The following is a 13,333-nucleotide window of genomic DNA, read 5'->3' as shown; positions in this document are numbered from 1 at the left end:
TGGCGCCGACGACAAGTGACAATCGATTCTGTCATGGCGGGACTATAATTTTATTTAAGCTAAGGACCACCGTAAATGGGAGGTTCCATTTAACCCCAAAAATTAATAAATTTCTGCAGAAAATGCAATTTCATTTAAGACAGCCCGGACGATCGTAAATGGGCCCTTATAGCCATAATACATTACTATTACTGCTCACAAGAAGACAATAACTAAAAGAATTTAAAATACTTCTTGGTAACTTTTCTCTTTTTAAAAACACTCAGCTTAATTTAGACGGCTCGTTATTGGACAAAGACAGAATGTAAACTAAGAAATATCTCATATCATTGCCATCCCTGAGAAGTAAAAAATAGCCTCAGTAAAATTTCATTTTAGCATCTTAAGAAGACTGGAAAAGATTTAGGTGAATTCCAACTCACACCAGTTAAACTTAGGTAAGCCTTATGAACAAGCCTCAAAATAGTTCTGCACAGGAAATATCTGTTGCACTGCACAACCAAAACCTACTTAACACCTAAAATCAATTGAGTACAGCATATATTGACTACAGCAGGAATGTGCCATGTCAAATACTCAGACAGAAAAGAAAAATAACAAAATTGTACTAAACTTAAGATCACTCATTTAACCACAGTTCTAATGAAAAGAAATATATCAAGGTAAAGGTTCCAAGAAACAACTTTCAAGAGTTCTAAAATTCAGTCATATGCATAAAATATCTATCTAAAGCACGTTGTTGGGGTGAACAGTTAAAAGAATACAGGGGACAAGTTACAGTTACAACTGGTTACACCCTTAATTCAAATTACAAAATCAAACTCTTGATTCATTAACATAACCCAAGTATGACTTGAGTATCGGATTACATCAAGAATTATCACAACATCAACAGCATATTCTAATTTAATTCACTTTTTAGCTGCAAATAGAAAATTGAAAAAGGATCACACCTAGAAGTTCACATGTTTACATTTGGAAGAAGCTTTTCCAAGAGTGCGCGTATTTGAGCTAGTTCATCAACATTTAATCTTACTAAATCTTGAAGCTTGCGATTTTCCCTCTCAACTACTTGACTCAAGAGCACGCAATTTTCAGGGGAGTGTTGTAAGTTAGAGTAATTACCTTCAAGAATGACTTTTCTTCTTGAACTTGAGCTAGGGTTGGTATTCACACCTTGGATTGATGGGTTGTTCACTGTAGAAAGCAAATTGGTATTTAAACCTTCGAGTTGTGAACATAGAGTATTTTGGTGCTGAATCACTGTAGCAACCTGCAATGCAAATAAAAGGCAATGAATAACTGATAGAAGAACAAAGAAGCAGAGGAAAAAGCTAAGCTTCTTGAAAAAAAATCAGTGTGCTGAAAAGAATGACATACCTGCTGTAGTGCAACATTCATGTTACAGTCAGAAGATGAGCATAGATGATTTTGAACTTGTTGCAAAGCATCCTTAATTCGATTTTGAGCTTCCTTTAAGGTCTCCAAATTTTTACTGATACTTCCCATACATTCACTTCGGTTCTGAGCAAGTAAATCATCATGGCACTTAGTTAGGGACTTCTTCAGTTTACAGTTGCACTTGCAGCATTCCTGCTCGATAACAAAATTTTCTCAGTTAGCCTAGTACTTACGTAATTGAAAGAACTTGTTAGATTAAATTGATGTGCTCTAAAACTATGGTACTGGTTGCAGTTATGAAATAAGCCAACATAATTAGGAGCCCACTAAGCAAAGCAGATATTTAGGTCTTAAAATGGAAGTAAATCTACTGGTTAGAAGCACAACTAATCAACAAAATTGATATCAAAGGATTTTAGCATGCCTCCATGCAACTCACCCTGGGTGTGCGGAGAGCCTCCACTTCACCCTCGTAGTCCTGAAGACACAAGACACATTATGCCATGCAACTAAAACTTTCAATGAATCACCAGCTAGGGAAAGGGAAGCTATAAAATCAGGTGCAGTTACTTATGTTTTTTGGCCAGCTCTACTAATATATTTTTAAATTTTTTCCTTCCAGAAGAGGTACTATGTAGCACCATCTAATTAAAACCATGCTGATAGAGAAACTATAGTACTAAAACATGAAAAGGTATGTACTACATATTTCTAACAAAAAACTTAGTAATTAAAAAATGAAGCCAAGACATGCACCGTTAATACCTTTAATTAGCATTCTACAGTAAGATTACCCACAGTTTTAGCAACAAAAATCTAATGGTACATGTGCGCTTGCACACATACACAGATAGTAGGTGTTCCCGGCCACATGGCACACTACTTACCACAATAGCAACTGGGAGGGGCAGCAAATCTGGTTTGTAGATTTCAGACGTGACATCAACGCTTTTCCTTGGCAAATGTATAACACTTTCATCGCTGCAAGAACTACCGTTAAACATGTTTCCAATTGAATCTGTTAATGATCCAGGAGAAATACTATCATATAGCCTTCCCAAGCCTAGATGGGAAATTTGCGCTGGTAGAGATTGAACTCTTCTTAAAGAGCTTGGGTTATTTTTTTCACAGATATTGCTTGCACGCCATTGAATAAGTCCAGATTCATCTTGAACTCGAATCACAGGAAGGCTCAGTCTTTTAAGGTGTTCGGCCGAGTGCATGGGTGGTTCATCAGGAAATACTTGAGTGTGCAGCATGGGTTCACTTTCAGAAAGCTGTTTTACTAGAGAGGCTCTTATTTTTTCTTTTGAGTTAGTATTAGTTTCTTCTTGAAAGCCGCTGCTATCAGAGTGTGCACTTCCAGTCCGAAATCCCTTATTATCATCTTCAACAGCCAACTATTAAAACAAGAATGTTATGAGTGGTAGCTCAAAATAGAAGAGAGGTATAGACAAATCCAAAAGGTCAGTTAGAAAACAAACTTACCTCCTCCATTTCAAAAGAATCACCTTGGGCTGCTACTACGTTTGCAGCATCTACTTTCAGGTTCACATTAGGAAGAATTCCAATAGAAGCATCTTCTACATCAAATTTTTCCTGTCGTTTCAAGCTTCCACGTCTACGATTGGTTGCAGCATTTAAATCAGTTTGGGATGTTCTCAAGGCTGTGTGAGAATCATTTTCTTCAAAGACTGAGGCATTATCTTCATCTTCATCTACACCCATTTTAAAACTCTGTTCCCTTTCAGATTCCCAGCTACTTACACTGCTAGTAGACCAATTTTTTAAATCAGGGGAATGAGCAACATTTTTGGCAACGTATGAATCAATACTTGAATTCAAAGACAATTTTCTCCGCATTTCCTTATCTAAATACATGGCAGATGACTTCGGCATTGAAAACATTCTTGGTAAATGTTGATTATATTGATCGTCAGTTGAAAACGTACTTTGGTGTGACTCAGGAGAGGTCAGAGGAGAAATGCAATCATCTGGGAGCACAAAGTCTGTTATTTCATAATGAGACAGTTGTCTAGCATCAGAAAGCTGTGTTCTCTTCAGGCATGTTTTAAGAATGCTTTTGGATATTCTGCTCGGTTTCAAAACAGGACTTAAAGTTGCTACATCCATTTTTGATTTCTCATGACTCTCATAATTTCCATTTTCTTCAACTACCTCCCCTAAATCAGAAAGATTTTCCTCTGGGTGAATATGAAGCACATCAAAAGTAGTTGAAACAACTGGAGAAATAGATGGGGCTGATTTCACTCGATGCAACTTCTTCCAGCTTACATCTTTTTCAGGAGTTGACGTTGGCAAATTTTCAGTTTTGTTTAGAAGCATTGGATTGGATTTTGGTTCCATGGACACATGCTTCTCTAGGAAATCTACAGATGGCAGCTTAGATAACAAATCAGAGGGTGAAGGTAATGATCTTCTTCTTTTCTCAGGTGAATTGCCAGAATTCTGCAGAGAACTTGTTAAGTTACAAGAGCTTGAATTTTGAATGCGAGGAGACATGGGAGAAGAAAGGAAAGAATGTAGGTCCTGATGTTTGGAACCAACTTCTGAAACGTTTCTGGCCAAACCACTGGCCTCATCTGTATCACTTTCGCTATCATAACTGGTTAGACTAAGACTTGTTGCTGAAGACAGAACTGAATCTTTGTGAACTAGTGGGCGAGGTGGAGGTGGCTTAGGAGCAACAGCTTCTGGAGTATCCACATCCTCAGAATTTATTTCCGTCTCTATCAATTGGCCATCAACATCAAAGGTAAAAGAACGTTGTCCTATAATCATCCTCTTCCTCAAAACCTATAACATTGTGACGGTTAGAGGACTCAACAAAGAGCAAGAGAATTCACAGATTACATTAAAACAAGGGAAGAAATAATACCTCGGGAGATTTGCTGCCTTGATTGTCAAGAAATTTTCTGTTGTCAGGGTTCAGAACAGAATGAGCCTGAGTGCCAGATGCTATACTGTCTCTGGATTTCATTTTAGTTAAAATCGTTACACGCTGAGCAGCTCGCGAAAAGCGACGTTTTGAAATTTCAGCATGTTGCCCAGGAGACGATCCAGCAGAACTCTTTATACTACTTTCTCTCTCATGCTCCCGAAGCTTTTCCATAATTTTGGCAACAATGACTGATGGAATCTGAGCACCTCCTGTAGATAGTTAAGAAAATTCAATTAAAGGTTTGCAAGTAAAAACACAAAGTATGACAACTACCAATGTGCCAAGGCTAATAAAAGATGTACAGTATCACGAGCAACAGCACACTACTAACAAACCCACAAACAAGGCTAGAAAAATTAGGGGCAAAAAAACAAACTAAGTAAATTTTGTCTAAAAACTGAAAATTAAATGAAATAAAAATTAAAAGATGGCAAAGACAAAGAAACAAAAAGTCATGCATAAAGGAAGTATTGCAAAACATTAAACATTGTAAATAAAATGTTCATTAGGATACTAAAGCAACAACATCATCAAAACACTAAAACAAAATAAATCAACCTTGTACTGTGCTAATCCACACACATAAACAACAAATCAAGGGGGGAGAGTTAGAAGCAAGATGATGAGATACTTGAAGATAAATAGATAGGATAGTGTTTACCTTCATGATGGATGTACTATTTACTCAATAAATATCATGCAATTGTGAACTGGATGAAGAAAACTGACGATACACTACGATCAAGAAAATATCTGAAGGTTTGAAGCTGCCAAAAGTTATAGAAAGCATCACACAACTAGATTAATTTTGCATAACGCACTCACTTTAAGTATAATGCTGGTTCACTTTCAAGAGATCATTCCTGTCCATATAAAACAATTTCAGACAAAAATACATATTGCTTAATGGAGTACCAGATACTTTACTTTTAGAAAACCAAACACCTCAAAAGACCATTTCTTGTATTTTTCTTAAATGCAAAATGCTAAGTTAATACTGAAAGTGGAATTAAATAAATGATAATCATAAGTAGATTAATGGTAGTGAAGGACAACAAATTTAGCAGACATATTGTATTTATAACATGTGAATAAGAGTTTGAATTCAAGTGCATTGTCTGAGCAAAGCTAAAGTGATCAAGATAAAAAGAGAAAGTTGTCCTATGGGTGTCCTGGTATGGATGCCCGTCTCCTACTACATGATTCCGTAGAGGGAACTGTAAGGAGGTGAGATGGTCTACGTGCTGAAGAAGACGAATGACCATGGTGTGGAAGGAAACGACTTGGAATGTTAGAAAATGATTCTGAGAAATAAGACTGGTTTTGAGGAAAATTTCTGTGAGCTGGAGATGAGACAGAGGATGGTAGACGAAAGCGTTCTGGTATAAATGATAAAGCATTGGGACTGATTATATCTGACTCTCCCGCAACAACTGCACCACCTCCACCACCACCACCACCTGCAGAAAGACATGATTAGAGATGCATTTTTGTAAAGACTTATTCAGAGCATAAAATTAATTAGGGGAAACATTGGACAAAAGTCTAGCATTGACAAAATGACTTTATTATTAGAAGTAAAGTTTAGGGAATGAACTCACCAGTCAATCCTCGATAGCCACTGTATCCAGACTCAAAAGTCTCAATGAGATCCTGCTGATATCGTAAAAAGTCATCTATTGCAACTCCTTTAACCTGGGAAAAAGAAAGACAATAGATAAGGCACTTGCAACTCAAGACCATCCCATCAGGTTTCCCTGCTAGAAAAATAATAAAATACAAACTTTGGACTGTTGCAGAAAACGAGCTGGGATTCTTGAAACCTCAGCTTCAGTATTATGTAATGGACCCCCAAAACCTAATCCCAACAAAACTTCTTCTGGATCTGGTCTGCGAGCCTCAAGATATGAATCAACACTAGATCCATGACTTCCTGTGTCTGATTGTAGAGATGGTGAAACATCACGAGAAAACGCTTCTCTCCTCTGATCTGCTGCTAATCCACTCTGACTTGACGAAGGCCTGTAATGCATACAGCACAATATTTTAAGTTGTAGTTGAAATTAAATATTTTAATAAACCAAGTAAATAAAATATCAATTAAAAGTAGAAAGGGAATTAGTACCTTATTGTAACAGACGGACACATATCACCTACAAAAAAAGGAGAGATAAAACAATTATTATGATAAGACTGCCATTAGACAAAACTAGTTTACTACTAAATGGTTCAACAAACCCTCACCTTTGTCTTGGGATTCTATTTTGAGTGACATCTCCACTTCAGTGTTTGAACTATCCACATCTTCTTCCCTGATTTTGAAATGAAAAAAAAAAAATCATTAGATAGAAAATGCGTACCTGGAGTAATCAATAATATATTTCACTTTGAAGATACATGAAAGATGGCTACTTACATGTGTTGTGAAAGTGGAATGGAATCAACCCACTCTTGAACTGTGACAGGTGACTTTCTGGCATGCATTCCTGCTCCACTTGAAGAATCAATATTGAGATATAATTGTTCCCCTAACTTCTTTGCATGTTGGTTGGGCAATTTGACAGAATCCATTGTGCTGAGAACAATGGCTGGGTTTGTTGATCCTGCTTGGCTTGTAACTATCGTATCATTGGAGAGCAATGATGAAGAAGTAGTATACTCTTCAGGAACATTAGTCTTGACACTTTCTTTACAGTTAACTGAGCTTGGAATATCACTGCTATCATATGCCACAACATGGTCTACTGCAGTGGCAGTGCTATCACTATTACGATTGCTACCAAGTTCAGGTTTCATTAAACATAATTCAGTTTTATCTACATCACAGTCATCTAGCGGATTATTAATGATTGTTTCTAAATCTTTTGATATGTGTTCTTGATCACCTGATGTAGTCTTCAGCAAGTTTTGCTCACAACTATCTGATTTCATTATTTTGGATTTCCTCAAATCCATATTTGATGCCATTGTAGGCACTACCCGTGAAACACAGTCTTGGTCCTGTTGATTCTTTGAAGTATTAGTAGACTCTAAATGGCTTGTACATTCAAGTGTGACATTGGTGAAAGAAAGAGCGTTGACAGGGAGTGTGTTTTCACAGACTTCTTCTAATTTTAACATTTCTCCACTTTTTTTATCCTGCGCTTTCATCCTCACCATCTCAGAGGCACTATGTTGTTCCTCACCTTCAGGATTTTCTACCCATGGTGCTACTTCAGCATCAACTCTATCTATATTGCTGTCACAGTGATCTGAAGAACCATCAGATGAAAAGAGGCGTCGAAACTTTTGAATGGCAATAGGAGCAAATTGAGGCCAATTCCTTTGTGAAGGAACATCTGCAATTTCATCTCCTTGGGATGATGCACCATTCCGGTCCTTGCTCCCTCTAAAAGATGGATAATCTTTGTCCCACTTCCATTGGAGTCCTCTCCGAAATACGTCACGGACGCGGTTTTGAAGGGTTTGAGCCTGACCCTCACTTTTAGTTCCTGAAAAATAATAACAGAAATTTAATTTTTAAAATACACTCAAGGCATATTAACAAAACTTCCTGATTACGCACTCCCATCCTTGGAGTAACAGCAAAAACATGTTAAATTATACATAAAATTCAGAATGTGGTGAGTGTTTTTTAAAACCATTGGGTATGTTCTAAAGAAATATTGTGCTTGAGAAACTTCAGATCTTGAGGGGACATCAACCAGAATGCTGAAAATCTTTCTAGTCTAGGAGGCCTTGATAATGCAAGCAGCACTTGGTTATGTAAAACAGCATATTGCAATGCAAGTAGGATAAAACTTCCCATTTTACGATCAATCTACCAAGCCTATTACCATATCTATACAGATGCAATCAATGTTAGTAACACAGACTATAAAATCAACCCTGATATCTACTAGTCTGCTAAAGACGTGTTTTAGCAAACAATATGAACCACAAACAGATAAAAAGCATTTTTAAAAAAGTACTGAAAATAGGAGACAAGAGATGAATTAAATACCCAAACTATGCCAATTTAATGATTTTTAGAATTATAAAATCAAAACCAATTATAAAATCATGCACGTGAACAACTACACACACAGAATTGCAATAAGATAAAATAAAATAAGAGACACTACTAAGAAAATAAAGAAGATTACTTGGAAAAAATAAAATAAAAACTCAATAAATATACATTTCAGCCTATATTTACTAGTTGGGTTGGCAGAGGGTGATCCTAGGAAGCAATGCTAATGGCTTACGGATCATACCTGCAGCCGACTCCATTATGCAGATGTTAAACTGTAGAAAAGAGATCATTTTGTGGCTCCATAACTATATGAGATTTCTTGTGACAGCGATTGAGGAGAAGAAAAGACAGAGGGTCAGAAATATTATGGTAGAAATTTTTCAACTAGGGTGTTTGGGATCTGAAGATAGATTTAAGATTAAAATTATTTCATTTTACTGAGAACTTGCCTTTTCTTTTCAGTTTCTTATTTTGAGAACTCATGGTGGAAATGGATCTGTCAAAAGTTACTCCGACACTCAGCTACACATTTCATTTCATTGTACAAAATACAGCCTAACTTATCTCATCTCTTATCAGGGTTCTGACTTTGGATTCAACCCTAACTACTGTTTGCTATGAACACGCTGTACCATGAGATGTGAAAGATAAACGAAGCCAGACAAGAAGAGAGGCGACATTAATTAATCTGTGGTAGCTTCAGTCTCCAAAGCACTGACAAAGGGTCATGACAGGGTAAGTTTAGATCATGAGAACAAAGATTTTGTGTGTTTTTAAAGCAAAAATTGACAAGAATTACTGAAGACAACATGCATTTATTTCATGCCTTTAAAGCTTGGATGTACGACAGAAATGACGAGAAAACTTGCAAAAATTTCAGTGATAAATAGAGAGACCATCAAGAAAAACGATGCAAATTTTTTGAAGAAGAGGGCATAATAAATAACAAGAGAGACAGAGTTGACATGTAGGCCTCACATTAAGAAACAACTTAACATATTTTTAATTTCCCTAAATTGTGATTAAAATATATCAGAAAATCTAGCACTACTGCTCGCGTATTTCATGAATTAGATACTTGTGACAGTCCATTTCTACCGCGCAACAAAGCTTTTTTTTTGTGTATTTTTAATTTCCATTTTTTGTACAATTAAATAGCAAACAATCTGATATCCTTGAGGCTAAACAGGACGGCTAGCCTATGAAAGCGCAGTGAAAGTGATTTCATTTCTCGTGAGAGGATCGGCGGCATATATCGTTCGAGAAACGCAGTTTAACACATGAAAAACGAAAGCAAATGCCTAACATCTGGTTTCAGTCGTCAAATATTATGCATGAATTTGGATATATTTGGTCAGGCTGGCTGACAGAATGACAACTGAAATGCAACCCTACCTCGTTAGATGAGAGCGTTGATTCGATCTATCAAGACGTAGCAGCAAATTTTCAAACTCCCATCAACCGAAAGAAATAGTTTCTTTCAAGATGTAAAATTTGGAATGTTTAGCCACTTGATGATTCGGGCATCCATTTTGAAGATCCCAGCTCAGCTGGATGCTTGAGTGACGTCACGGACGTCACGAAAATACGGCCTGCTAAAAACACCAAACATCTTGTTTACTTTTAACTAGCAGAAAACAAGTCAGAGCGACCGTCAAAAATTACCCGAAGCCAGCAGTCTGCCCGGCCTGTCTTGGCTTGACTCTGCGCAGTTGATTTTGTTTTATTTATTTTTATTATTAAAAGGGTATTTTGAGATTGCAAGCTACTGATAATAGGTAAGTCATCCCGGACTTTCTCATATTATTGTGAAGTGTTCTCTGCTGTGTGTCGCCTAACCTAGTTTGCACATGCTGCTGTTGTACAATAGGCGTTAATTTAGTTTTCTTTCTTAAAATATTTTTTTAGGATAACTTTTGAAAAAATGAAGCGAGCTGAGAGAGGTAAGAATCGAAGTAGAGGTGGTTACAGAAAAAGGGGCCAGTCAGCACAACAGGATCGGAGCAGAGGGAAGTTTGAAGTAACTGATGAGGATACAAGTAACATTGTTCAAATGTCCCAATTGCACATTGAATCCAGTGAGGATAGTGACGATAGTAAGTACATTCATTAATATATTGATCTTTATCTGCTCCACATAATGTACTTAATTATTTCCTATGTTAGGCTCCTCAGATGAACAGGCAACATATCACGATGAAGTATTACCTGGATTGGAAAGAGTTGATAAAGCACCCTTTCCCGTTGCCATGTGGGATATGGACCAGTGTGATCCCCGTAAGTGTTCTGGACGCAAACTAGCTCGGTTCGGTTTAATACGAACCTTGAAACTGAATCAAAAATTTGGTGGTATTACTTTGACACCTGTTGGCCAGAAAGTAAGTTTCTTTAACATTTTTCTTGTGCAATATATTTTGCTCTTTTACAGGAATACTATTTAGTACTGGTTAATTGCATTAACTGTTTATTTTCAGTGTGTGTCCATGGAAGACCGTGAGATAGTTGCTCAACATGGAGCATGTGTTGTAGATTGCTCTTGGGCAAAACTTGAAGAAACTCCCTTCGCTAAAATGCGAACACCGTTTCCTCGTCTGTTACCCTTTCTAGTGGCAGCAAACCCCATTAACTATGGAAAGCCATGTCAACTGTCATGTGTTGAAGCCTTGGCAGCTACATTTTATCTAACAGGTCAGTTATTCTAGATAAATATAAATTTTTCTGTTGTATTTAATTTGAGACTGTTTATTTTCTTTTATTCTTTTTGTAGGATTTAAAAGTGAGGCTATGCTTTATTTGAGTAAATTTAAATGGGGAAAATCCTTTATCTCTGTAAACAAGGAAATCCTTGATATATATGCATCTTGTAAAAATAGTGCTGAAGTTGTAGCAGCCCAAAACTCTTACCTTGAGCGTGTTCAGCAGGAAAGAAGAGACCGAAGAGGTAAATATTTTAGTTTTTGCACACTGTCGTTGTAGCAGCTCTATACAGTTATCATGAAGTTAAAACAACCCTACTCTTGATCTTGGTGCACCATGTTGCTTTTTCTAGACTTCCCATCAAGCAGTTCTGATGAGACATCAGAAAGTGAGGAAGAAGAACAGAGTGACCCAGCAAAGCAAGGAGAGGACCAGAAGCAGCAACAAGATAAGCCGATGAGCATGGCAGAAGAGACTGAACAGGCCCCTTCTTAGAGTAGGCAAGCAGATTGAAATACAGATAATTTTTCTCGTCAATAACTCTTTGATGCGCCCAACATGAAATAAGTTTGATTCACAATGTACACAATCAGGAACACAAAATGGAGCCCTACTGCCCCAGTTTGAAGCTATCAGCAGACGGGAAAACGTTCCTTTTTTTTTTTTCGTGGCCGCTGCTATCCCTCGTGCTATCCCGTGCCACCGCCGCCCGGCCTCGCGATGCAGCCACGCCGGCAGCCGTGCCGTGCGGGAGGCATCGCCCGGGCCGCAGGCGCCCTCCGCACGGCGCTGCGCCGCGCCCCGCCGCCCGGGCACGGCAACCCTTGCACGCGCGTGTCCCACAGGAAGTGTCAGTGACCTTTCTCAAACACAACCAGGGGATGCAGGAGAGGGGTGGTGTGGTCCCCAGCAGCAGCGGGCGGCCCGGCCGACCGGCCGGTCGGGGTCTTTGACCTTGCGCCGACCGGCCCGCGCGTGTCCTCGCACCCGCGCTGTGCTGTGTGTGAAAACCAGCAGCCAGTCCATGAACCCTGGGCTTAGTTCGCCCTGCTTTCCCAAACATCCCCTGGATATGTCCGCAAGATAGGGCGTGCTCGCATCGGCTAACATGTTCCAATCTGACCTGATAGTCTGCTAATGACGACGCCCCACCCGACCCGCATCCCCGAGCCATCCATCCATCCCCTTCGGCTCTGTTGTCAATGTCTCGCTTCGCATCCCTGTCTCCCCCTCCCCCCCCCTGCCCCCCTAAACAGTAACTGGGGCACGTAGGGCGACGGCATACTGGAGGCGACACCTCGTCCTCTGGCGCTTCCAGCCCTGCCGTGTCTGCCGTGCGGCGTACAGGCTCCAGCCCCTTCCTCCCGCTGGAGCTGGAGCGGTGGAGCGGGCGGGCGGCTGTGGTGTGGGCTCGCCCACCCGGCCGGGTCAGGCCGGGCCGGGGGTGCGCGGGCTGCGCGCCGCTCTGGCCGCTCAGCCGCCCACCCCTACCCCTCCAACCCCCTGCGCTACCCTCTCCGCCATGGCTCAGGCGTTCGATGTAGCGCGGTGCTGCGCGGCTGCGCGTCGCTTTGCTGCGCAAGTGCTGCGCGGTGAGACCCATTTGCTGCGTTCGCAAGGCCAGTGCTGAGCAGCGCCGAGGAGCCGAGTCGAGCCCAGCCCAGCCGAGCCGGGCGCCCAGGGCGAGGCGACGCCGAGCGCCGACGCCGCGACGCCCCGATCGGTGCCGCCGAGCCGAACGGCGCCGAGTTGAAGCCGAGCGCGAGCGGCTCGCCCGGGCCCGCCAGGCCAGCCCTAGTCCTGTTCTCGCGCGTGCGGCGGGCGGACATGCTTGCCCCCGGCACCGGAGCGCTGCCCGTCCTGTACCAAGCTCCAAAGCGCCCCTCCACCCCGCGCATCTCGGTTCGGCCCTCGCCTCGGCCTTGACATCAGACGCCGTAGTGCGTGCGTGTGCGTGCGTGTACGCGTGCCCGCCAGTGTCGGTGCGCCGCGCGTCTCGGAAGGAGTAGGGACGTAAATAATCCAGCTACCCCAATCGACAACCCCAGTCACCCAGCCTCGGAGCACCCTGGGCCAGCCCGGCAGCATGTTCGATGAGCCAGCCTGACTTGAGGTACGCGACGTCGAAGGTTCACGCTCTGTGGTTCATGGCGGGCCTCTTGATGGCCTCTGCGGGTGTAGCCTCTGCACGCGACTCCCAGGATCCCCGTGTTTTGGCCGCTGCTTCGCCGAGGCGGTCGTACTGCCACGCCGCTGCC

General features: G+C 40.9%; 3 protein-coding genes across 4 annotated transcripts in view; 2 read left to right on the top strand and 1 right to left on the bottom strand.

Moving 5' to 3' along the window:
* Positions 1-6: 6 nt before the first annotated feature.
* On the bottom strand, positions 7-9,929 carry LOC113208651 (uncharacterized). 2 transcript variants are annotated; one of them, XM_026425783.2, is made up of 13 exons: positions 9,774-9,929; positions 8,620-8,696; positions 6,780-7,854; positions 6,608-6,675; positions 6,489-6,516; positions 6,148-6,385; positions 5,965-6,058; positions 4,301-4,572; positions 2,890-4,218; positions 2,289-2,801; positions 1,841-1,879; positions 1,381-1,593; positions 7-1,273 (listed from the first exon to the last, which is right to left on the bottom strand). In XM_026425783.2, the coding sequence occupies exons 2-13, from the start codon at positions 8,666-8,668 to the stop codon at positions 962-964; spliced, it is 4,230 nt and encodes a 1,409-aa protein (XP_026281568.1). In that variant the 5' UTR covers positions 8,669-8,696; positions 9,774-9,929; the 3' UTR covers positions 7-961. The 2 variants fall into 2 exon arrangements, with proteins under 2 accessions (XP_026281568.1, XP_026281652.1); XM_026425867.2 differs by lacking the exon at positions 1,841-1,879.
* A 23-nt stretch (positions 9,930-9,952) lies between these two features.
* On the top strand, positions 9,953-11,615 carry LOC113208857 (18S rRNA aminocarboxypropyltransferase). Its single transcript, XM_026426117.2, has 6 exons — positions 9,953-10,156; positions 10,287-10,474; positions 10,545-10,756; positions 10,853-11,066; positions 11,146-11,319; positions 11,428-11,615. Exons 2-6 carry the CDS (start codon positions 10,303-10,305, stop codon positions 11,568-11,570), a joined length of 915 nt encoding a protein of 304 aa, XP_026281902.1. The 5' UTR covers positions 9,953-10,156; positions 10,287-10,302; the 3' UTR covers positions 11,571-11,615.
* Positions 11,616-12,854: 1,239 nt separating this feature from the next.
* Positions 12,855-13,333, top strand: part of LOC113211445 (sodium/hydrogen exchanger 3) — a gene marked incomplete in the record, with an annotated part of 46,207 nt that continues 45,728 nt past the window's right edge. The window contains 1 exon segment of the mRNA XM_052271674.1: positions 12,855-13,188.

Source organism: Frankliniella occidentalis, unplaced genomic scaffold, assembly GCF_000697945.3.
Source record: "Frankliniella occidentalis isolate FOCC.00 unplaced genomic scaffold, Focc_3.1 Scaffold169, whole genome shotgun sequence".
Classification (NCBI taxonomy): Eukaryota; Metazoa; Arthropoda; class Insecta; order Thysanoptera; family Thripidae; genus Frankliniella; species Frankliniella occidentalis.
Note: the sequence above shows the minus strand (reverse complement) of the source record. Positions and strands in the feature narration are given on the sequence as shown.

Bases quoted from the DNA above. Each gene is read 5' to 3' on its own strand.
- LOC113208651 (XM_026425783.2), bottom strand. From the start codon at position 8,668: ATGATCTCTTTTCTACAGTTTAACATCTGCATAATGGAGTCGGCTGCA. The intron at 6,676-6,779 runs GTAAGTAGCCAT...TTTCAAAATCAG, and splicing joins ATTCCACTTTCACAACACAT to GGAAGAAGATGTGGATAGTT. The intron at 6,386-6,488 runs GTACTAATTCCC...TATGCATTACAG, and splicing joins TGTCCGTCTGTTACAATAAG to GCCTTCGTCAAGTCAGAGTG.
- LOC113208857 (XM_026426117.2), top strand. From the start codon at position 10,303: ATGAAGCGAGCTGAGAGAGGTAAGAATCGAAGTAGAGGTGGTTACAGA. The intron at 10,475-10,544 runs GTAAGTACATTC...TTCCTATGTTAG, and splicing joins CAGTGAGGATAGTGACGATA to GCTCCTCAGATGAACAGGCA. The intron at 11,067-11,145 runs GTCAGTTATTCT...TTCTTTTTGTAG, and splicing joins AGCTACATTTTATCTAACAG to GATTTAAAAGTGAGGCTATG.